This window comes from Notolepis coatsorum, assembly GCF_963971535.1.
Source record: "Notolepis coatsorum genome assembly, chromosome: 8".
In the NCBI taxonomy this organism is placed as follows: domain Eukaryota; kingdom Metazoa; phylum Chordata; class Actinopteri; order Aulopiformes; family Paralepididae; genus Notolepis; species Notolepis coatsorum.
Window position 1 is genome coordinate 1,851,853 of NC_140172.1, and position 26,648 is coordinate 1,878,500.

At 40.7% G+C, this 26,648-nt stretch overlaps 1 protein-coding gene across 1 annotated transcript in view; it reads left to right on the plus strand.

The window, feature by feature from the left end:
• Positions 1–26,648, plus strand: part of LOC311232907 (uncharacterized protein) — a gene marked incomplete at both ends in the record, with an annotated part of 56,224 nt that overhangs the window by 15,766 nt on the left and 13,810 nt on the right. The window contains 2 exons of the mRNA XM_084319742.1: positions 10,612–10,751; positions 12,855–12,999. Coding sequence (XP_084175868.1) covers positions 10,612–10,751; positions 12,855–12,999 — 285 coding nt within the window. The remainder of the gene's footprint in view (positions 1–10,611; positions 10,752–12,854; positions 13,000–26,648) is intronic.

Below are 26,648 nucleotides of genomic sequence, written 5' to 3' on the forward strand. Positions count from 1 at the left end.
GTGTTCAACCGGCGCGTATCAGATGTTTCCCAAAGGTTATGACATTCCTCAGAAGTACTCTGCTGGGAAAACGAAAATCACCCAACTCATCAAAGGTAAGATAATGAATGAAAAACTTTATTTAACAGATAATTGTATTAACAGATTGCAGAATGGGTACAATACAGTACAGCTCAACACACAATTGTTAAGGGGATGCAGGCCAGAGAGACTCGTCTTGTTTACATGAGGCTCCCCTCCCCCATTTTGTGGCTTTCATTGCTAGCCACAGACTAGCTAGCAGCTAACGTTACTAATTAATAGACAATATACTACTAGCCTAGGTTTACCCTGCGTTCTGTTAAATGGCTGCTGTGAAAAGGATCTATAAATAATACTGTTTGCTAATATAAAGGACAATCAAATCTAATCAATGGACTCTTTTGCTCAACAGGTGCCATAGCTGTGGAGTGTGATGACGACGTTACAACCATATGTAAAGCTCAGCCTTTTTCATTGTTGTGCGACGAATCGAACAACAGAAAAAACGACAAAGATTTTGTCATACTTGCAAGAATCTACGATGAGTCCAATCTGGAGGTGATGACGAAGTTCCTAGACATGCCCATATGCAATGTGGGTAATGCTGAGAACTTGTATCAGAAGATATCCCAAGTATTGAGGTAAGATAATTTCACTGTCTACCTAGTTTGCATTTAATTGTAACAGCTAATATTAGAGCATAGCAGCTTTTGTCAGGTTGTTTTATGGGCATATCTTTATTTTTTTCCAATAGCAAAAGAGGAATTCCATGGGAGAACCTTGTTGCCTTCAACTCCGACAACGCCAGTGTCATGAAAGGCCGGTACAATTCTGTTATTAGCAGAGTAAGGGGAAGCCAGCCTAATGTCCAGGACCTGGGCTGCATTTGCCACCTTGCCCAGCTTGCCACTGGTTGTGGAATCACAGCAGCTAAAGTTCCAGTGGCAAGCATTTTGGGCGGCATGCACAACCACTTTGACGCAAGGTAAAAACTACAATTTCTCTCCTCTTGCATGTACCCCCATCTCTCCCTTATGCCCCCCCCCCCCCCCCCCCACACACGCTCATAACTAATCTCATATATTAGTAGCCTACACCATAGAATAGACTAGAATAGATCTTTATTTGTCATTGTTGGTACAACGAAATTTGTTAGGAACATCACCACTGGCATACAACATAAGATATAACATGTGCAAAATAATAATGTCAATAATAATAGTAATATAGTAATAGAGTATCAATGTCCCAATGTCCCAATATATAACATACCATCATTGTCCCAAGTGCATCTAGTGCTTGTGCAAATAAATTAATAAATATAAATATTAAATATTTCAGTCCAGTGAGTTGATGGAAGGAGGGGGGGGGGGGGGGGGGGCGTTGACTTGCAAAGGATGAAGTATTGTATAGTGCAGCAATGCAAGTCCGGTTCACAGTTATTGTTGTAATGTGGGAGTGGGAGTTATGTCACTGGGGGTGGGATGCGGGGGGGGGCAAGTTGATGTTCGTCGTTGAGCAGCCTGACAGCCCGTGGGTAGAGGCTGTTGGTCAGTCTGCTGGTTCCGGACTGGATGGATCTGTACCTTCGACCAGAGGGCAGCAGTTGAAAGAGATGGTTTGCTGGGTGGTACTGGTCTAGTAAGATGTTATTTATACGCCGTAGGCAGCGGGAGGTAAAGACTGTGGAGATATCTGGGAGGCTAGCTCCAGTGATCCTCCTCGCAGCCTTGACCACTCTGTGGAGGGCCTCCTTCTCTGCCCTGGTGCAGCCAGTAAACCACACCAGTAGTCCGTACGTGAGTACACTCTCTACTGCGCAGTGGTAGAAGTTGACCATCAGTCCCTGTGGGAGTTTGGCCCATTTAAGCTTCCTAAGATAGAAAAGGCGCTGCTGTGCTTTGCCCACAGCAGAGGCAATGCTGACCCCCCAGGACAGGTCATCAGACATTGTCACGCCCAGAAACTTAAATTTTGAAACCCTCTCCACCTCCTCATTCCCAATGAGGAGTGGAGAGTGGCTGAGGTCACCAGTCCTGCGGAAATCGATGATCATCTCCTTGGTCTTCGTGGGGTTGAGAGCAAGGTTATGACCATCGCACCACTCCACTAGTTGCTCAACCTCCCTCCTGTATGAGGTCTCATCATTCCCTCTGATGAGGCCAAGCACTGTTGTGTCATCTGCAAATTTTACTATGAGGTTAGATGGAGAGGAGGAACAACAGTCGTGTGTGAAAAGTGTAGAGAAGTGGGCTGAGTACACACCCCTGAGGGGCCCCGGTGCTAATGGGCAGGGTGGGGGATGTGTGCTTGCCAATCCTGACATGTTGTGTGCGATTTGTGAGAAAGTCCAAGATCCAGTTGCATAGTGTCGTGTTCAGTCCGAGTTTGTGCAGTTTACTGTGGAGCTTGTTGGGTAGAATGGTGTTGAAAGCTGAACTGAAGTCAACAAAAAGGAGTCTACCATATGTGTGCCTGTGCTCTAGGTGTTCCAGTAGAGTGTGCAACACAATGGCAATAGCATCCTCTGTTGACCTGTTCTTCCGGTAGGCAAACTGGTTGTGGTCTAATGATGGCGGTATGGAGGCTTTTATATGTTTCATGACCAGTCTCTCAAAGCATTTTGCGACGATGGGGGTGAGTGCCACAGGTCTGTAGTCGTTCAGGCCTGTGACTTTAGGTTTCTTTGGAACCGGGACTATTGTGGCTGCTTTAAGACATGCGGGAACCCAGGATGAGCCCAGAGACAGGTTGAAGATGGTGGTGAGAACTGGGGCTAGTTCAGCCGCACAGTCCTTGAGCACCCGTCCCAGGACTCCATCAGGCCCCGCCGCCTTCCTTGTGCTGCAGCGTTCTTGTAGTGTGAATCCAGTGTTTAGATGAAGAGTGTATATATATGAAGAGTGCCTGGAACTTCTTTGTTTTTACCTACAAAATATGTTCTTGTTTTCAGTGCAAAGAAGGGTGAGCTCTTCAAGGAGTTTCAGGAGTTTACAGAGTCAGATAACCTGAAGCTGCTAAAGTACTGCACTATCAGATGGCTCAGTCTGCACACATGCATACTGAGAGTACTCAACCAGTGGGAGGCTTTGAAGGTAAGATTGTAATACTAAACTCCACTCCGCCGATATCTCTATGTATTATGGTATGTTTCCATTGATTATTTTCTCCATATATTCCCCATATAGGCATACTTCAACAGCAATGAGGACGTGGAAAGTAACCCCAAAGTTCGTTTCCTGGCAAACCATTTTGGAGATCCGGTTACGAGAACATACTTTATGTTCTTAAGTTATGCTTTTAAGCCTTTGGCTGATTTCAACGCAGCCTTTCAGGTGGGTGTCATGACTTGTGATAATGTAAGGATTACCATATAAATATTATTATGATGATAATGCTTATCATTTCACTGTTGTCTGTCTACAGTCGGAGGGAGTCCAGATTCACAGACTCGAACGTGATATGTGTCAGCTGATCAGGCGGTTCTTGGGCTTCCTCATACCACCCAGGTCCATCGTGGGTGTGCCTCTCAAGGAAGTGCAATATGGAGAGGGACATCAGCTGGCAGATGAAGAGCTCTGCATTGGAGAAGAGACACGTGCATTCATCGAACAGGCAGACATCCCTGTCTCAGCCAGGAAGAAAATCTTTCAGTGAGTATATTATTATTGTAGTTATGATCTCAACTTGAGAAGTCTGTTGTGTGCCCTGAAATGACACTAATGAATATGATTTGTTTTAGAACTGTAAGAGCCTTTTATGAAGCAACTATACGAAAGATGATCGCCTGCTTTCCAATCGACTCCCAACTCCTGAAGGACCTGGCAGTGCTAGACCCTGCATTGCGGCTTGACATAACTCAAATGACAGGTATAGAAATAGTTTAAGATAACTTCTGTGGCTCCTCACAACATGCATTGAGCTGTGCATAGCCTGGTAGATGGTGCCATCTAGTGGCGAGCAAAATGCTTGATTGTTATTGGTCAATAGCGCTCCGTTACCCGTATCAGCTGTCATTATTGCACGTTGCCCATGCCAGCGGTCAGTTATCGAGAAATAATTGGCCGCTGCTATGGGCAACCGAGCACTATTGACCAATCACAATCAAGCATTTTGGCGAATGTGAAAACGCCATGTAATAACCCTTTTTTAAAGACGGGTAGATATTAGCAACAGTTTCCAGTTAGAATAGAATTATAATTTCCAGTTGAAGACAGCAAGATACTTTGACTGTATTGTATAATGTATTGTATGGTTTTGTTTTACAGTGAGAAGGCTAGGAGCCCTGTTCCCTCAGTTGAGTTTCGATCTGAATCTGCTGTCACAGGAACTCGCCCTATACCAGACGGTCGAGCAGCTCCCCCAAGAAGACAGAATCGACAGATTTTGGGGCCTTCTAGGCAAGGACTTGAAGTTCAGTGAGCTGGCGAGACTTATGAAGGCTCTGTTATGCATTCCACACAGCAATGCCAGCTCTGAAAGGGTATTCAGTATGGTGAAGAAGATTGTCACAGAAAACAGACTGGCATTGGACAACAGTACTGTTTGTGCTCTACTGTCATGCAAGATCAATCACCCTGGTCCAGCTGAAAAATACACTCCTTCTCAGAAGGTGTTGAAAAATGCGAAGTCTGCAACGTATATCTACAACAGGTCCCTGGCCGAAGCAAGAGCCCCCCGCGCATGAAGTATCAGTCTAATTAGATTAGATTAAAATGTATTGTCATTATACAGTACAACGAAGACATTTGGCATCCAACCAGAGTGCAAATGTAACAGTAAAGTGCAATAGTAATATACAATACATCAGATGTATGTACAGTACAGATCACTTTAAAGGAAGGAGGTATTGTATAGTTTAGATACAGTTACAATTGTATATTGTAGTGTACATAGGATCCAGTTTTTCATGAACATGGCATGTCTTTTTTTATCATGCATATCTTTTGTTACCTATTTTTATTGTAATGTGCACAAAATGTCACTTTAAAAGGAAGAAGGTATTGTATAGTTTCGATACAGAGTTACAATTGTATATTGTAGTGTACATGGGATCCAGTTTTTCATGAACATGGCATGTCTTTTTTTATCATGCATATCCTGTTAGCTATATTTTTTGCATTTTGCACAATCAATGCGGGCGTGACCACCTGCATTTCACTATGTGACAAATAAACCTCTTGATTCTTCTTGAGTTGTCGTATTAATATTAATATGTGCAATACACAATTGTTAAGGGGATGCAGACCAGAGGACTTCTTCCCCCATTTTTAATTCATAACATTTATGTATGAATTGTAAGATTTCAATAAATATGAACATGTTAATGCTACTACTAAAACTGAATTTATACTGAATTTGTCTTACACTTAATGCAGGGATGTTCACAGCATTTCCAGGGTGTCCGCGGATCCTTAAAAAGTCTTAAATTTGTTTATCAATAATTAAGGCCTTAGTTTGTCTTAAAATGTCTTAAATCCATTTTCAGAGGTCTTAAAAATGCCATAGAAAGGAAAGATAAAATGCCATGTCATGTTTTATTATGAAATCTGGGGAAGAACGGTTAACGGGAGATAAAGTCGGGAGTTTTTATTGACCGCGTTGTAGCATCACGCAGACCGGAATGGGGCGGAACCAACACAGTTATGTTGGCCGGGAAGCATTTCAGCAATGGAGTCTAGCTAACGTTAGCAAGGCGAAGCGATAACGCTAACGTTACGTTTAGTTTAGCATTTGCACTCGTTAATATGGGAAAGTGCCAATTTAACGAGAACTGGCTCGACAATCCACTGTTTGCGCCATGGTTGGTCCCAGTCAAAGACCATTATTTACGAGGCCCGCTGCAACAAAAAAAAATAGCAGTCGAGTCGCACATGCTGAGCGCTAAGCGTACCTCTGCAAAAACGGCGCCTGCAAACTACTATTTCGCATTTCTTTTCGGCCCCGCCATCTCAGGTAGGACTATAACAGAAGTCTGGATAACATGCGGCTCCACGCCAACGCTTGAAGCTGAGGTCTTAACTTGAAAATAATCTATTCACGGATGTAAACAAGGACACGTTTGTGTTCATGTTCGATGAGAGCTTCACCCACTATGTATTTTTTCCTCCCACCCGCCCCTCCTAATGTACAGTATCCTCCCATCATATGTATGTTAGGATCTATGGGTAACAGTACTGTATATTTGCATATCGTATATGTCACAAATGTAACAGTACAGTACTATATACCTGTATGTCCTATGCCATAAATGTCATGTATGTTGAGTGTCATAAATGTCACTATGAATTGAAAATGGGGGACCCTGATGTAAACAAGACAAACGTCTTTTCTCTGGTCTGCATCCCCTTAACAATTGTGTGTATAGAGCCGTACTGTATTGTACCCATTCTGCAATCTGTTAAACAAAGTTTTCATTCATTCATTCAACCAAACCACAAAAACAAAACAACTGGATGAATAAATGAAAAACTTTATTTAACAGATTGCAGAATGGGTACAATACAGTACGGCTCAATACACACAATTGTTAAGGGGATGCAGACCAGAGAAAGACTTTCGTCTTGTTTACATCAGGGTCCCCCATTTTCAATTCATAGTGACATTTATGACATACACAACATACATGACATCATGACATTTATGGCATAAGGACATACATGACATACAGGTATATAGTACTGTACTGTTACATTTGTGACATATACGATATGCAAATATACAGTACTGTTACCCAGAGATCCTAACAGAAAATATATACATATGATGGGGAGGAGACTGTACATTAGGAGGGGGGGGGGGGGGGGGGGGGTTGGACATTTACGGTGCCCAGTTTCTAATTGCAGCCTCCCGTAGGTGCTCTTTAAGAGCGGTTTTGAATGTGGGCAGGGGTAAAGTGGGTTTTAGGAGTGAGGTTAGTAGTCTGACCAGTTTGTTTTGTGGTGTTTGTAATCTTGTTTTTAGGGCCTTTGAGGTGCTTTGGTACCATGAGGTGCAAGCATAGTCGTAATACCCTTGAATGAGTGCTCCTGTTAGAGTCTTCAGGGTATTCTTGTTTACCAGAGAGGAGATCCGGCACAAGAATCTTGTTTGTTGGTTGACTTTTTTGATACCCTGGGGAGGGTGGTAATAGTTATGTGTTCTGACAGGTATCAGTCCTATGGTGATAATCATGTGTTCTTACAGGTATAAGTCCTATGGTAGTATGTTTTCTGAGTCGGAAATGTGGCTGTTGCACTTGCTGCTTGGCCCCTGGTATATTTTGTATAGCTATATTTGCTATTTATGTTTGGTCACCCCTTTGTTGAAATTCATCCAATCCAGTTACTCCTTTAAGTTCAAGATTTTTAAGTTTCCAAGTTATTTTTTTAATAAACATCTTTGGACCAATGTGTCCCTAAACTTAAACTAATTGGTGTCGTTGCATGATTTTTGCCATTTTGTTATTGTGAAATTGGTATTAAATTTAATTCTGAGTGGCATTAAAAAGTCTTAAAAAGCCTTAAATCTGACTGTGCTAAACCTGCAGATACCCTGATTTCACTTTCAACCAGGTATCTGATTAATTTATTTAATGTAGCAACTAGTTCACCCAGTCCTTGTTGGACTGAGTGATAAGTGGTTGCCTAGTGGAGATTTAGGATTCACTGACTGGAGACTGTAAGAAAAAAAGCTGCAAGAAAACTAAATGTCTGGCATCTATGGTTTCCAAATACTGTCAAATTACAGTAAAAATCAAATGCATTTACAGATTACAACCTTTATTTAATGGTTATTTTGATAAAAGGTAATTTACTGTATTTTTATAGCATTTACACTCTACACAGTAGGAAAACAAAATAATACCGGTTTTGACCAGCAGATGGCAGCGACGAGGCAGCTCCATTGGGAGGGGGCGGGGCCGGGTGGGAGGGGGCGGGGCCAGGAGAAGGGGCGTGGCTAAAACCTGTACGGATTTTGAAATCCCAATGTTGACAGCTATGACCACAGCACCCACATGACTATAATAATACATTTACTCCCTACTGTCTTACACTACCAGACATCTTACACTACCCTTCAGTGTAATGCAGCGCACGTTGAGATAATGCTTGGTAGAATTAGGTATTTAGCTAACATTAGTTGTAATATTAGATGGCTAGAGCAGTGGTTCTCAAACTGTGGTACGCGTACCACTAGTGGTACTTGGTGGTACTGCTGGTGGTACTGTACTTGAAAACATAAAAAAAAAATATATATATATTAATGTGTAATTCCTGGTGTTAAACGGAATAATGGATGGATTGTCCAAGAGGGGGTCCTGAGGGGGGGGGGGGGGGGGAGCGAGCAAGAGCATATGTATTGTATTGTATTTATTATGGGTAAATCTTTTAATCTACATTTATTTTGATTTAAGTACTGGACTGTCATTATTGTTATTATTATGTCAATCATAGTCCTGTGATTTATTGTGGATTTCTACCGTTAATGTATTGTCTGTCTGGTTTTATGTAAAAAAAGGGTAAATAAAAAACATTTGTTAAAAAAATTTTTTTTTGTTGCAGTCAGGCCACTGGACTTAGAAGCAGGCCAGGCCAGTGTTTTTGGTTGCGGGTGGCGCGATAGTTAGATAACCTTAGTGGGGAACAACCAGGAGATCACTGTGACAGAAAGTAATGCAGTCTAAACAGTCATAAATCTTTAATTCAACTTCAGCCCTGATCATAACCATTTATTTTTTTTTAGATTTTTTGTAATGTCAGATAACAAATGAAATACTCCCACTTTTCTGAAAAGAGTTGGTGGTAAATCTGACATTACAAAAAATCCATCAAAATCTGTGTTGTTGCTAATCATTGACACATGCCTAACCTGTAATAATCCCCCCCAGAAAGATTTTTTACTTTTGATATATTGAAAATATTTAACTTTTTGTGTTTTTTTTAACAATAATTTGTGATGCCATCACACAAACTGGCATTTAAAGGGTAAACATTCAAAAATGTATTGAATATGTGTTTTCTTTTCTTTTTTTAAATAACTTGTGATGCCCATCACAAACACTGGCATTTAAAGGGTAAAATTTCAAAAAATCCTGCACCAGAATGCAGGAAATTAAGTTTTTGTAACAAAATAAGTGTGTGTGTGAGAGAGAATGAAGGACAATTGCTTGCTGTGGGAGAGAGAGAGAGAATTAAGTACATTAGCTGAAATACAGTTGTTCTTAATTTTCTCACTTGCTACAGTATGTGAGAATGTTAGTTATTATGTTCTCAATGCCCCTTGCATTGTATGAGTTGTGTAGAAGCGTTTGCTAGTTCTAGTGCTATCCCTTTGTGGCTGTGTCTGACAAAAGTTAACAATAAATAATGGTATTAGGAATACATTTGCCTCCTGCGTGAACTGTGCATAGCTGAATAGACTGTATTTTAACGCCGGTCATATGGTGGTACTTGGAGAGCCAGCTACGTTCTCAGGTGGTACTTGGTGTAAAAAGTTTGAGAACCACTGGGCTAGAGGATGTCTTTTGTAGCCAGGGGAGCAGCGAGCTAACGCCAAAAGCAGACGTTGACTGTCTGTCTGACTCTGTTTACACTTCAGGGTCACGTTAGATCAGGAGGATACTAAAATGACGTCAAATTAGACAAATACACTGCCAGCAAAGCAAAGATGAAGATGCTTATTTGTCAATAAAATACTGAAAACAAAACATGCAGACAGACGAGCAGCTCTAAGGAGGCAGTGCTAGAAAGCAGTAGTTTGTTTAAAAAGATGCGTAAGAGAGGAGCATACAAATGTATTTGCCCCCCCCCCACACCTACAGAATCAAAACAAGCATGTAGAAAAGACGAGCAAGAGACAAATTGGGAGCAGAGAAACCTTAAACTTTGTTTACAGACTTTATGAAATTACATATTTTTGCAAAAGTAATGAATGAATGAGAACTTTTATTTTAAATGGACACCACAGCTACATTGGACCAGTCACAGTGGACAGACCAGATGTGTTGTTTTGCCTGTTAGTGCTAGTTTTCAACACTAGTCCATTGAGGCTTTTCTATAAGATATAATCAAATTAACAGTATAATAGAGAATTAAAATCACAAATCAGAACAAATGGTTACCAAAACAAGAGTCCATGATCAAAATAACAAAACCAGTCTGTGTCTACATATGTGGGCACTGCTGCTTTGATTTTAGCCATACCTTGAGTCCTCTGCTGAAGACGTTGGCATTGGACTCCAGTTTTAAGCCAGTAGGCAGAGAGTTCCATGAGTGTGCCCGGTTAACAGAGAAGGCAGACTGTCCAAACTGTCACCATTATTGGAAGCTTGTGTGTTTGCTCTGCTAGAGCTCCAACGTCTAACCACCAGTCCAGAAAATAATGATGATATATGATTGTGCAAACATTTAAAAACTAGTCTAATATTACAGAAAATTACAAAATTGTCAAACGTGAAAAGATTGTGCTTACTCAAAACACTGTAGTGATGCCATCGCATTGGTAATATGACATTACTACATTTCTAGTGTACAATTGCTATAACCATACAGCCTAACAGAAATGTTTTATCTGCTTTAAATTATGATTTTGTCTGTATGGACTTTACAGAGCCGTGTCCAGTGAAGATGTCCCAGGGAAAGAATGACCTCAGTGACGGCCCCAACAAACGTGTCAGAGCTGTTTCACCGGCTGCAGACAAGAAAGATGAGCACATAGCCGGTCCTAGCCAACACCATTTGCTCTCCGAGGTGGTATTATGCTTCAGTTGTTATGCTTATGGTTGGGCTATATGAAAAAAATCTCATATCACCAGATCTTACTTAGGTTTGACTAGTGGATGAACACAATCTCATATCACCAGATCTTACTTAGGTTTGACTAGTGGATGAACAAAATATATCACCAGATCTTGCTTGGGTTTGACTAGTGGATGAACAAAATATATCACCAGATCTTCCTTAGGTTTGACTAGTGGATGAACAAAATATCATATCACCAGATCTGTGTTAGGTTTGACTAGTCTAGTGGATGAACAAAATATCATGTCACCATATTTGTCTTAGGTTTGACCAGTGGATGAACAAAATATATCACCATATCTGTGTTAGGTTTGACTAGTGGATGAACAAAATACATCACATATATTTCTTAGGTTTGACTAGTGGATGAACAAAATACAGCACATATAATCCTTAGGTTTGACTAGTGGATGAACAAAATACATCACATATCTTTCTTAGGTTTGACTAGTCAAGTGGATGAACTAAATATATCACCATATTTGTCTTAGGTTTGACCAGTGGATGAACAAAATATATAACCATATCTGTGTTAGGTTTGACTAGTGGATGAACAAAATACAGCACATATTTCTTAGGCTTGACTAGTGGATGAACAAAATACAGCACATATTTCTTAGGTTTGACTAGTGGATGAACAAAATACAGCACATATTTCTTAGGTTTGACTAGTGGATGAACAAAATACAGCCCATATTTCTTAGGTTTGACTAGTGGATGCAGACTTCAGGGCTTCTGGAGAGACCTACCATTGGAGTCGAGCAGAGTTGACGCATCCACTCCAATGATAGAAGTGGGCACATATTGGCCATTTTGGCTACAGAGCTACATCGGAGTTCACGTGTTTGGTCCACACCAGAGTTCGAATGTGCTTTCACACCACCCAAAACCAACCGGACTATCAGAGGAAACTAACCAGAGTTCGATTAAGGCGGACCAAAGAGCTCAGGTGTGAAAGCGACCTTGGACTAGGAGTTAAGGAATCTACTCTTTTTGGGTAGACTCTTTGCTAGTTTTGACATTATTATGGTATTGAGTTTTCCAATACCAGTTACAATGTGATATGACATCTATTTGATATCAGTATCAAAATAATTTAATCTGTCCACCCCCCCCCCTTATTACAATCCAAACAAAGAGTATACTCATCAACACATTGGTTGAGCATTGGTTGAGCATAAGTGAATATGTTATGAACAAATTAAAAGTTTGACCTAGTGAACCATTGTCTTCCAGGGATGTATTGATACAGGTATCAGGCCATGCCAGGCTAAAACAGGGTAGCGGGATTGGGGGGAGGATTTCCCCAATGCTAAAATCTGACACCAAGAGAGTGTGATTTGATTAAACTCCAAGCAGCATAATACCCTGTTTGGCCCATCTTGTACCCCAGCATGTGGGGAAACTTGGCATGGCCAAACACTGAGTCTGACTGGTGAGTTAAAGGGATAGTTTGGATTTTTTTACTCTTAAGTGGTATGAAATACTTGCTAGTAGTATAGTTGATGCGATGCCATTAGCTTAACTCGCAGAGTACCGTGGTCTGAGTTCTGGCCTGGTTCTGAGTGAACCGGGAAGCTTCAGACAGGCAGCAAATGAGGTCATGAGACAAAAAAGTGTTATTCCACCACACAATAACCTGCAGGCAAAAGGTGTAATTATCCACAGCAGAAAACATTTCCTATGCTTCAGAGTGACATGATGTGTTGAACTAGTCTCAGTGTGAGGTAGTCACTAAATGCTGGGTCTAGAAGCATAGAAAATGAGGCACGCTGTTTTCTGCTGTGGGTGATTAAAACTTCTGCCAGGTCAGAACTCCGACCATGAGACTGTGTGTAAACTGAGGGCACTGCATCAACTATACTACTATAGTATTTCACACCACAAAACTCTGAACTATCCCTTTATCATCAAGTACCAGTGACAAGACATGTCTAACATAGAAAAACAACACTCAGCCAAACCTGTCAATCTACAATTACTCTGGGGAGAGTGAACATTGTACTTTGCAAGACTCTTATTGTTACTGTTTTTTTTATCTGGTCTTTTTAGGCCACAGCCCCACTGATATCCAGTACAGTGGAGGAGATGGCGTCTTGCAGTCACCCCTCTCTGTTGGGACTAAAGGAGCCGTCTGTCTACTTGGTGGACTGCATTAAAACACCAGGACTTGAAGGAACTGTGAATGAAGGAGGAGGTAAGGCTCTAAATTCTCTCTCTTTTTTTTTTACAAGAGCGTCCTAGCCAGTGGCGGCTCGTGAATTCTTCACGGGGGGGGGGGGGGGCGGAATTAATTAGTATCCCCCTCTATCTCTCCTTCTCTCTCTTTCTCTCTCTCACACACAGCGCGACGTGGAATTGATTCGTTACACAATCAGACCTAGTATGTGTAGTATTATATACCAAGAACAACTTCAGTATGAGTACAGGGCTGTACACATATTTTGCATATTGTTAAACAAGCCAAGGCTAGCTATTAAACTATCGATATGAATCGAAAACGGGGGACCCTGATGTAAACAAGACAAACATCTTTATCTGGTCTGCATCCCCTTAACAATTGTATGTATTGAGCCGTACTGTATTGTACCCATTCTGCAATCTGTTAAATAAAGTTTTCATTCATTCATTCATTCAAACATAGACGATATTGAACAAGCCATAATCCACTTATTTTCAATCCAAAAGAAACTCCTCTCTCTCTGATCAATACAATAATGAACACATTTGTATAACATGTCATTTTAAACAAGTTACCATTCATTGTCTGGTTGATTATGATCCACCCGCGACGAAATTAATGACTTAGTTCAACAAAAACACAGCATAAAGAGAGCGAGAGAGAGAGAGCGAGAGAGAGAGAGCGAGAGAGCGAGAGAGAGCGAGAGAGAGAGAGAGCGAGAGAGCGAGAGAGAGAGAGAGAGAGAGAGCGAGAGAGAGAGAGAGAGAGAGAGAATATAGTTTACAGAACAGGCTTTTGTCAATGTCAACACAGTTGGAACCTGGAAGCGATATAAAGAAACGAATTGCCAATAAATGTGAAGTTATCAACCTCTGTTGTCAAGCCTCCTCAATATACCCCCCCCCCTTTCCTCGCTAAGAGAGAGAGAGAATTAACTCACTTTGTTTAATTGAAACGTGGTTCAGCCGGAGGGCTTGAAAAAGTGTATGTCCACTGACTGTCCCCCAGACTGTTGTCGATGTATATCCACTGCCCACTGTCCAGACTCGAGACTGGCGGGGGATCGTTTATAATTCCGTGGGCAGCGTTAGATGATTCATCCAGAGTGGGTCATATGTTCATCAGATCAGTTAGTATAGAATACGTTAGAATATAACGCTGAATCTTACCGTGGCTTCCTCACACCGCTGGCAGATGAGCGTGGAACAGATTTTTTTTCTATTATGGGATGTAGAAATGCCCGATCCATTTCCAGGTTGTATAATAGTATATACGTCCAAATAACGTTGTTTATTGAGTTAGGGCGAGCAATCTATTATCCAGTGTTTCAAGATGGAGTCGCGGGAGCTATAGAGAGTGGCCGGACCACATTTGGATGAGTACTACCGGTTCAAAGGTTAATATCCGGTTGGCGATCTGCCGATCGGCCACAGATGGCGCTCTTGAACCGCTAGAGAGTTGAGAGGAGATCAGCACCGTGTCAGGGCTCCGGAAAGGAAATATGATTTCGATGACAGATTTTTGAAATATTGACATCAAAGACGAGTTACAGCGTCTTCGGCAGAATGAGCATGGCTCTGAATGACGTGAAAACTCGTTCCCGGCGATCATAGTGTTAAACATGTTTATATTATTTATAGGACTATAAAAAAATAAAATAAAAAATAAATCTTATTCTTCTCTCTTTTAACCAGGGGAGGCGGTGCCCGAGCGCCCCTAGTGGCGAGCCGCCACTGGTCCTAGCCAAGACAGGCAACAGCACAATTAACAGGGTTGCAGATATTTCATTTAAACCTTTATTGACATGCATTATAAATGGCCTTTTCCAGTGATTAGCATGTTTTCCTAGCAATTGGGGATTATATCAATGTGGTCTGTGTCGTTAATTATCATATTGACTCATCAGTCTAGTCTCGAGTTCCCGAGATCCTCCCTCACTCAACTAAACTGTTCTGATTTGACAGTTTTGCTGACGTGAATATAGCACTGATTTGCATAACTAACGCCCCCTCTATGGTTGACAGCGACAGCAGAGCGAGTGGAAATATCTTCACTTCCTCAAACAGAGCGAGGCAGAGAGCGCATAGTGTAACCCGACACTTCCTCAAACAGGTTTTGACTGCGAGGCACACAACCTGTGTAAACACTCTTGTGTGTATGTTTGAGAGAAGACGGGTCCCTCTCTCTCTCTATCCCTTTCCCTCTCTCGCTCGTCCGTGGACGAGCGTAAGCGGACGAGCGAGAGAGAGGGAGGGGGAGAGAGAGAGAGAGGGACCCGTCTTCTCTCAAACACACACACGGAGCGTTTACACAGGTTGTGTGTAAGTGCTCCGTGCCTCTGTGTGTCCCTCTGTTTCTCTCTCTCCCTCTCTCCCTCTCTATCTCTCTCTCCCCCTCGCAGTCGGGAGCACCAGCATATCACTGTAATATCTAGGGCTGTCTTAAATACTTCAAAGTTTCGAAGCTTCGTTCGATGGGCATGGGATTCGAATATGAAAATAAAATTCGAATAATAAAAAAAAAAATTATTCTTTTTTCTTTTTTGTGTGCAAAATCAACTCTGCCTCTCTTTGTTAACTACAACAAGCAATGCTGTTTATTATTTAAGATGAGGTCGGACTTGGCACTGACAGATTTGTGTTCATTGTGCTGCTTTTATAAAGCCTCAAATGACGGCTTACAATATTTCATGAAAGCAGTGTTTCGTTTGTCTAAGATTTAAAAAGGCACTGACAAAGTTGAACAAAGTGCTGTACAAGTCCCACAACATAAAAAAAAAAAAAAAGTAAGAAAAACGTAATACATATTTATCATTTTATTTTTATTTTTTCATCTCGAAGCTTCGAATTAAAATCGAATCTCGGCCCCGAAGCTTCGAATTCCAAAAAAAAAATCGAAGGTCACCCCTAGTAATATCTTTGCGCATGCTCCCACGCGCACGCCCGTATTCCGATCCGTACAATAATATTCACAGGGGTATATATTGTCATTTGAAACAAGTTACCAATGCATTGTCCCGTGGGATTATGCCCCCCTGCGGCGAAATTAATTAGTATCCCCCTCAGTCTCTCTCTATCTCTCTCTGTGCCAGTCGCCGACTGTGTGGATGACTGTCACTCAAAGTGCTTATGGGCAGAGCCAGGCCAACACAGCCTGAAATCCAAAGTGAGACAAATTTAGTACTTGATTAGAAATATAAAATAATGAATTTCTTTGAATAAAACCTTACAGATGTGTTCAATAGACTCACAGGAATTGTGTAAAGTTGCCCAAATAGTGCTAGGAATAGCAATGCATGTCCGCTTTAAAAATCTTAAGCTTCTGAAGTTTCCCTCATTTACAGAAACGACGATTGTACAAATGTGAACGGTACATAATAAAAGCAATATTCACAGAAAATGAAACACAAAAGAGTAATAATAATATAAAAAAAAGAATGTTCTAAAATAATTTAAAAAATCTAAATAAATAAATACCAGTGTTTTTTGCGCCTTTCTGCAAGAGAAGGCCAACCCACCCTATCATACAGGACACAATGGTGAGTATCGTATCTGTCACCATTACTAAACCTAAGAGCTAACTGATATGCAGAATCCAGAGGTTTAAGAGCTGATGCCGCACCATGCCTATAAATTACATCACCATATTCCAAAACTGATAAGAACAACAATTATTTTCCTACTAATTAGAGGAAATTGGATCTGTTTCTGTACAGGAAACCAAATTTCTTGTACAGGAAACCAATTTCCTGTCGCAGTTTAGAGGCAAGATTATCCACATGGAACTTAAATGTAAATTTCCTGTCGAGCCACAGGCCAAGATATCTATACTCAGTGACTCTCTATACAAGAGCCACTCACAGTAGATACCTGCACATTATCAAAGTCAATATTTCTGGCTCTTGAAAACAACATAAATATTGTGTTACTAGCATTAACTCATTGACTGCTGTTTTCGGGCCCCGTCTAAGCCCTGCGACGCTTTAAAAGATAGGAGTCCATCACCTTGTTTGTAGAGCTATAACTATATTCTATATTATAGGTATGGATACAATACTATGGTCATTTGACAGTGACTTTCTTCCGGTCAATAATTCTTCCATGCATACATTTGCACGTTATACCGTGGTGAATATAAGTATGTTTTTAGATCGGTCTGGGGTAATGCTGAGGAATAGCCTTATGCGTGTATTATACTATAACTTTTGCTGTTTCTTGCCTGCACCAGCTATTATTCTCAAATCAAATCTATATCATAGGTATTATGTTTCATCATGAATGCATGAAAGGTGGGGGGGGGGTCGTTTTTTGATGCTTTGATCGTCACCAACGGCATACGTTGTGGAGTAACGTTACACACGTTCAGTTCGAGGTGAAGGCATGGTTGGATCAACGCAAGATTGATATCATATAGCCCTTACCTTGACTAGGATCTATGTTACGAAGGATCAGATTAAACCGAATATATATATTTATTGATTGATATATATTGCATAATATTTGTATATCGTTTGATATCCCTTGTATATTCCTTGTACATATACACGGAATATCCCTTTAGCCTAGTACAGACCATAATATTTCATTCTCCTATTGGACAGCGGTCCACAGGCGCCATAGCCATACCTCCAAGGTCTGGTTCAAAGTCACCGCCGGGGACTTGCCTGGACATGAACGGTTCTGCGCAAGGATATGAGACAGGAATAAAGCTGGTACTAGTTTGTTCACGTAACGCATAAATACGGCGCAGGTGAATACAGAAGCACTTAGTCTTACTTAGTCAGAAGTGAAGAGTTACCAATAAGTTGAAGCCTCACCCACGATACAACGTGTGGTGAAGTATGGCCTGTTTGGCCCCAAATAGAGCATTGAGACCGCGTGCGAATTAATAACTGAAGTATCAGAGTTTAACGCTGTACCGTCGAGTTCAACCTATTCTATTAAGTCAGTAATAGTCTATTTGTGTATAGTGTATCATGCGGCTAAAGTTCTACAGTGACCAGCATCACCAACGTTTCCTCGTATCAGCTAGAGTGCTTATCCAGGCTGGGCTGCTTACCATGGCGCTTTCACCCGAGGGGCCCTAGACGAGGACCGTGTGGATTATGTACACTGGATAACCTACCGACGACTGCATAGCCCTTTTCGGCTGGATTATATTTGCTTTTGGTCCTGTAATTGATGGAGCGGAGAATCGCCGACACCCACAATTGTGTGGGATTTACCCTGTGAGGAGCCACGTCGAGTCCGCCTCTCAGAAGCCTGAGGCCGGCTAGCTTTCTTCCATGCGGAGCTGCATGCTACGGAGAACAGCTGTATTCGTCTGTGGATCAAGATCTTATTGCACCGTCTCCTGTACTTGGAGTCTCCTTATCATCGTTGACCCAGACTCTACTACCGACAATCCTCTACCCTTGCTGGCTTACAACCGGGGGGACCCTACCAGTATCTCCCGCTATATTACTAGTGTACCATAGATATAATTCCTAAGATTCAGGTTGTATTATTATCTCCTGTGTAAGATGAGAATGGACATTCGTTATTGATTTGCCTACGCACATTCCTTTGCCTTATAAGCGCATCCAAAGTAAAGTAAAGTATATTATGTACTATTATTGCTGCTAATAAATACTTAAATCCAGTTTTGTGTGGAACCGAGTCATTGTGGGAAGTGTTCATCATTAGATACCTGTGTACTGTATGGCCAGTAGGAATGTACATAAGACGGTAGTGGTTTAATGATACCATACTTATCAATACAGTCAGGGAATTGTACCCCTCAGTTACAATCTACCTCCAAAAAGAATATTCCAATTATCTGATCGCGATTCCAAGTATTGATGTCCATCGTGTCGCCAACATCATCCACCACACATCATGCATCGGGAGCATTTGATTCTTCTCAATCCGACTGTTATAACTGCTTCCATTGCCCGAAAAAAAAGCCAACCTGGAGACATTTCATCGACGCACAGGCCAAGATACAAGGTTTCAAAGGGTGCTCGATACCGCCGTCTAGCTGGATGCGGCCGGTATTGTACTTTGGCGATCTCAGACTCATTCCCTATGGTAACGCCAAGGTCCCCAGATGAATAATGAATACAAATATTGGGAAAAAAACGGTTGAACGGTTTAACGGTTGTCCGCCAAACACGTATATAAACGTGGTTGGCGTCCATTGAGTTAAGAACTAATTCAAGATTAACAAGGGCCTCCTGAAGAGCATCAAAAGAAAGCTGCAATTTCTCAATGGCCAACTGAACAGAATCAGCAATACAGTACGCAATTGTATCATCAGAATACAAATGGAAATGACATCCGTACAAAGAAGAAACAATATGATTGATGTAGATCGTAAAAAGGACAGTACCCAAAACGGAACCTTGCGGCATACCTTTAGTTATGGACATAAATTCAGATTGGGCTTGACCCAACTTCACACACTGACGCCTAGAAGTAGAGGAGGATCATCAGTATATAGAGTGGTTGGTCATGCTGGTAGATGAGGATCATCGGTATATAGAGAGGTTGGTCATGCTGACATGGTAGAGGAGGATCATCAGTATATAGAGAGGTTGGTCATGCTGGTAGATGAGGATCATCAGTATATAGAGAGGTTGGTCATGCTGACATGGTAGAGGAGGATCATCAGTATATAGAGAGGTTGGTCATGCTGACATGGTAGAGGAGGATCATCAGTATATAGAGAGGTTGGTCATGCTGACATGGTAGAGGAGGATCATCAGTATATAGAGGTTGGTCATGCTGACATGGTAGAGGAGGATCATCAGTATATAGAGAGGTTGGTCATGCTGACATGGTAGAGGAGGATCATCAGTATATGGAGGTTGGTCATGCTGACATGGTAGAGGAGGATCATCAGTATATAGAGAGGTTGGTCATGCTGACATGGTAGAGGAGGATCATCAGTATATAGAGAGGTTGGTCATGCTGACATGGTAGAGGAGGATCATCAGTATATAGAGAGGTTGGTCATGCTGACATGGTAGAGAAGGATCGTCAGTATATAGAGAGGTTGGTCATGCGGAACCCCTCTCCCTGGTCTTTTCCATGCATCCCAAAAATGTGGAAAATAATTGACATAAGCCATCTTGCAATACCACTTCATAGGGTTTTATGGGGTCGGGGGTTCCAGTGGTGACATTATTTTGGGGATTTGAGGTCACATATTATTTGATGACCAAATGGAAAACAATTATGATCATTTGTAGCAATTGTGATAATTAGTTGAGTGAAGGTGAGGATCACAGTAGCTAAATTATCAGTGCGCTGCACACTATTCTTTTTGTTTTCTTGTTAAACGATCAGTTAAAGGATTAACCTATTTTCTTTTATAGAATATTTGAAGATTAAAACCCATTAAAATCCCCATCCCATGTTTGAGCTCACTAACCTGGCGTATTCCCTTTAAATTGGCTGTGGAAAAACAATACTGCTGTTGCCAAAATGTGTGTGCATCTTTGTGATGATGTTGATGACAAAAAGGTCCATCTATCGCAATTGAATTCCTTCAACTACTAATAGGGCTGCAACTAACGATTATTTTGGTAGTCGACTAATCTGTCGATAATTTTTTCGATTAGTCGACTAATCTAACGAATATTTCTGTCACACCCTCCATCTCCTTTTCCGGGCTCTTAGCAGACTTCTTAGCTTAACATAACAGACCGACAGTAAGTTTGAGGGAACTAATGGGATAACTGGGGTTGCAACAAAAGTGCAACTAGGGCTAAAAACACAATGAAATAAAATAATAATAATAATAAATAATATATCCTTCTTAGCAGAGTCTCAAAGTCTGGGGTGATGGTAGACAAAGCAACTCTGAGGTCATGCTCAATGTCCAATCTGTTCCTCTGCTTTGTCTTCAGCTGGACCAGAGCTGAGAAGCCACTTTCACAAAGATAGGTAGTGCGATTTTTTTTTTTAATTTAGCGACGCATCAACGAAAAAATTCGACGTCGGCGAGTTTTTATGATCGACGTCGCCGATTATGTCGACTAATCGTTGCAGCCCTAACTACTAAACATTATTATAATATTAATTAATGAGTAATTAACATAAATGTATCCAACCAATCCTTGGTAATCCTTGAAGTAGGCCTAACTATAGGCTATGTGTTTAGTTGTACACAGAGATGAAAGACTTCCGCCGATCCACAATGGTGCACATCATTTCTATTTCAATCTTTAATCTCGAAAGAACATTTACAATGATGTCGAGAGGTACAATACATAAAACAAAAATAATATAGAAACATATCATTTAAACAATTTAAATTAATTAAAACAAATGGTCGGCTATTATAGATTCAAACTGACCAATGGATACTCAAGTGTTGAGTTTAAACCCTCCTTCTGCTAAGCATAGGAAAATAGGAAGTATTTATATTCTCTCTCAATAATATACTCATTCACAGTAGATACAGTATTATGCAAATGTTCACAGACCGTACCTTTAGAGAAGAGCATGAACTTTGTTTGGTTTGAGTACCAGTTTAAGATTAACAAGCGTATCCTGCAAAGTATTAAATGAGAGTTGTACATTTTTAATGGGTAGTTGTACAGAGTCAACAACACAATAGACGATAGTGTCATCCGCATAGAGATGATCCTGACAATATCAGAGAGACGATATCATTCATATAAATAGTAGGCATTAGGGATGCCCCGATCCCTTTTTTTGCCACCGATCGTCTATGAGCCATATCTGCCGATATACTGCCGATACCGATAGTTTTTCGTTTTGTTATAGCAGCTGGCAGTAGGGATGGGTACCTTTCACATTTGAACCGATACCGGTACCGGTACCTGTGAATCGATACCGGTACCCAACGGTACCTTTTTTCGGTACTTTAAAAAAAATAAAACAAAAATAAAAAAAAATATTTTTTATTAATTTATTTTTTTACTTTTTTTTTTTTTTTTTTTACTTTTTTCTTTTCATGTCAACGTTCACACGCACAATATATGCTTACCTAGGATTTGACTTGATTCAACAACAAAGCAGTCGGAGCAATGACAAGCCGAAAACTGTCGAAATTTAATTTACCTACCTCAGTCGTAAAAAAAAATCCAAACTTCAAATAACTACAATTTCGACAGTTTTCGGCTTGTCATTGCTCCGACTGCTTTGTTGTTGAATCAAGTCAAATCCTAGGTAAGCATATATTGTGCGTGTGAACGTTGACATGAAAAGAAAAAAGTAAAAAAAAAATAATAATAAAATTTTTTTTTTTTATTTTTTTTTAATTTTTTTTCCGGTTTCTCACTTGATTCGATACTCGGTAGTACCGACGTGTTTCGGTTCGGTACCTCAAAAGTACCGAATTCGGTACCCATCCCTAGCTGGCAGTATTATACTGTAGGTCTAACACAGGCATTCTCAAAGTCCGGACTCCGGACTAAATTATCCAATCTAATCTTAGAAATTAAGTAAAGTGAATAGTAGGGATGGGATTGAATATTCGAAAATTCGAATATTCAATCCCATATCTACATTCGATTTTCATGTCAGAAAATCAAAAAAAAGTATTAAAAAAGAAATCCGAAGTATTCTTTATTTTTTATTAAAAAAAATTTAAGCAAACCATTCTTATTTCATTCCTTTTTATATTTAGAGACAGCCTAATTGATCTAAAAGATGCACATGCTACTGTTTCTGTTTGTTTATTAAAACCGGTTGATAGAAGTGCCTATTTATGTGCAATACCCTTTGATTTTAATGATCCATTCTATTAAAAAGAATAACTGAATTTAACTGAAACTGAACATTTTAACTGAATTTAAACTGAAACAGATAATAACAATATTATTTTAATAACATTTTTTTAACTTTTTTTGTGGTTGGGGGGGGGGGGGTCGAATATTCTATCTCAAGAACCAGCGATTTTCTAATAGCACTTTTGCTCGAAAGTCCCATCCCTAGTGAATAGTACTGGGTGTAAAGCATAACAGCGTCTACGTTAATTTACTTCTGAATATTGTGGAGTATCGCCGTGCTTGTAGCCGCGTTTTGATTACGTCATCACAACAACACGTTAGGTAACGAACGTAACCCTGTTCTTTGACGTTTAACTACTTTCGGCCGATATGTTTCGGTGGCCGAATATTCGGTGCATCCCTACTCAATTAGTATCTACGTGGCACCTGTTAGACCCACATTTGATATTCTGGAAACTTGTGAACGCTTTCTGTTAATCTGGTAAACTGTTGGTTGTATTGCAGAGCTAAATGCTAATGTGGCTAACTAACAGTGAACCTTTGTACATGAAATACAGCCCAAAAACCTTAAAAGACCCCGCTGAGAAACACACTTTACAAATGCTTGCTTATTAAATCATTTTTTAAAGTAATTTAAAAAGAAAAAAGTGACGATAAAGTTGTTTAATTGACGGGAGAAAAGTTGCTAAAGTCTATGTATTGTGATGGGACCGGAAGAAGCCTACACGCTCATGATTCAAGAGGTTTATTATTTGTCACATACATACCAGGGCATACAGTGACACAACCGGATATGCCGCCTCCACATTGTGCAAGTGGAGAATTGGCCCTGTCCGCAGTTAAACAGAAACTTTTCATTCAGATTTCTAGCTTCAGAGTTCCAGGGTCCCAGTTTGCTTATTCAGTTATGAAAACATATGAATAATTTTCAATAATAAAATTTCTCTCTGCATACAATGTCAAATTTGCCATCAAACTCTCTCCTCGCACAGCTTTTAAAATGTCTTTTATCATGCGTTTTCAAACTTTTCATGTTTTTCTCTGTCCATGTGAGCTTTGAGATCTCCGGCACAGTTGCACGAGGTGCGCTTGATTTCCATCACAGGCCAGTTGAATTGCTCCTGGGTCAGGCAGCGGGCTGGATGAAAATGCCAGGCGGGCCGGCATAAGGATACTAGTAAAAAATAAAAAATGTATAACTCTTTATTTTTGTTCATTTTCCTCTTTTTTTCTTTCCAAAGTCACTTTTTCACATCATTTTCACATAATCATTCTCCATTTCCTTTTCACAGTCACTTTTTCACATTTTCAGTTAGAAACTTTTCTTTTGCAGTATTTGCATAGCAACTTTTCCCATGTTTGCATAGATGTCTTACCCATTTTTCCCAGGATTCATTATTATTTAAATTTTTTGAATTTATTTTATAACTCTTCCTTTTTAACTTTTACATAAGCATTATACAGAACAGTAGTAATATGACAACCACCACCACAGGACAGACAAGACAGACAAGACTCACAGGACAGGACCGTGTTGTATGGTGGGGGGAGAGCTGTATTTGCTCTTGGTGTGTCGGGTCTGTTTTGATTGAGCCATGGCAGTCTTTACACATCTAACGGCTCATATGTTGTCCATTTCGACCAGCATCTGTTGTATGTCTCCGCCTTCATTCTCAGCAGGAATGTAATTTTTTCCATATCGCTTATCCCCTCCACTATTCCCCTCCATGTCTCTTTGTCTGGAGCGGCTTCTTTGAGCCAGCTCCTTGTGATGGCCTTCTTACCAGCTATTATCATGATTTTGAACAGGTACAAGTCTTCATTGTGTATGGTCTCCTCTGTGATCAAACCCAGGTATATCAGCTGGGGTTCCATGGGGAATTCATAGCTAAGAATTCTGTACATTTCCTGTGTAACACTCTTCCAAAATGGTTGCACTTTATCACATAGCCAAAATATGTGAGAGTGGTTGGCATTCATCTGTCCACACTGTCTCCAGCAGGGTTGTTGCCCTTTTAATTGTTTACTCTTAATTTGCGGTGTGATAAAAAATCTCATCACATTTTTCCAACCGAATTCTCTCCATCCTCTAGAGCTAGTGGATGAGTGTTGTGTCTCACATATAGAATGCCAATCATCCTCTGTCAAGATTATACTCAGTTCACTTTCCCATTTCTTCTTCACATTATATGAATCACAGTTGTTGCGAGCTTGTAAACTTTTGTACATTTCCGATACTATTTTCACTGGAGTTCGCGTATATGCCATTTCCATCATTCCCACCACCCCGTTACCACCTACTGATATCCTATTCTTGACTTCTGTATCATAGCTGTAGATATCTAAACAAATTGTCATTTCCAAAGTAAAATTTTCTCTTAAATTGCTCAAAAGACATGAAGTTATGGTTCTCTAAAAGTGTACATATGGCTGTTATACCTCTATCTCTCCACCCGTCAAAAGTGGCGTCCAGTGTTCCCGGGCTAAAGCCTGAGGTCTGGGAAGGCCAAATCAGAAGTCTACTGTCTTCTTTTGATTTGTATTTCCTGACCACCTCATTCCAGACCATCAGTGTGTGGTCCACTATTGAATTATTTCCCTGTTTTGTTGTGTGTTCTTTCCCCCCCAATCTGGCTTGAGGTTGGACACGTCCTAGGTGTGTCTCTATGTCCTTCCACCTGGCCCTGTATGCTCTTGAGCACCAGTAAACGGCATATCTCAGCTGGGCTGCATAGTAGTATTCCTTTAGATTAGGTAGTGTCAGGCCTCCTCCCTCTTTTTCAATTTGCAATGTTTTGAATTTCACCCTAGGTCTGCCCCCCGCCCATATGAACCTAGAGATCTGTTTGTCCCATGCTATGAATTGGGAGTCGGGGACCGTGACTGGTAGTGAGAGGAAGAGATACAACAGCCTTGGCAGAATATTCATTTTGATCACTTCTATTCGGGTACTGAAATCCATCATGTGTGTAGCCCATCTCGACCAGTCCTTCTGTAATTTATCATTAATCTTATTGTAGTTAGCCGCTTCTAATTTGCACATATCCTTGGTGATAATCACTCCCAGGTAGGTCATTGATTCAGCTTCCCAATTCAGTTTGTAATCATTCCTCATTCCACTACTGGGTGAGAAGTTGTAAGTGAGAATCTGGGTTTTCGCGACATTCAGCTTGTATCCTGACATCCAGCCATAATCATTTAGTATTATTAACTTGGGGAAGGTCAAATTTGGGTTTTGGAGGTATATTATAATATCATCCGCGAAAAGGCCTATCCTGTGTTCCCCCCTTGCTATTCTAACACCCTTAATTTCTTTACTTTCTCTAATGGCTTGGGCTAATGGTTCTACGAAAATCGCGAAGAGGGCGGGGCTTGCACAACATCCCTGGCGCGTCCCTCTGAACAGTTTGAATCTGTCCGACAAGCTACCGTTAATCTTTACTCTGGCATTTGGATTGTTGTATAGAGCTCTTATACAGCCGATGAATTGTTTGTCGAATCCAAATCTTTCCAAAACCCTAAACAGGAAGGACCATCTGACCCTGTCGAAGGCCTTTTCCGCATCTAAACTCACCAAGGCTGCTGGGAGTTGTTGTTTTTCCACCTGTTCTATCACATGTAAAGTGCGCCTAACATTGTCCTGTGTCTGTCTGCCTATTATGAACCCTGTCTGGTCCTCGTGAATCAGGTCAGGGAGGATGTCCTCCATTCTCCTAGTTAGTATAGATGTGAACAGCTTGTAATCCCCATTTAACATCGATATGGGACGATATGATTTGCAATGTTCCTTATTCTTCCCTTCTTTTGGTATAACTGATATCACGCCTCTTTCCAAGACGGGGGGGCTTCTGCCTTTTCAAGTGTCCAGTTAAAAGAATCTAGCATTACTGGGGCCAGGTCTTCTTTAAAGATGTTGTACTAC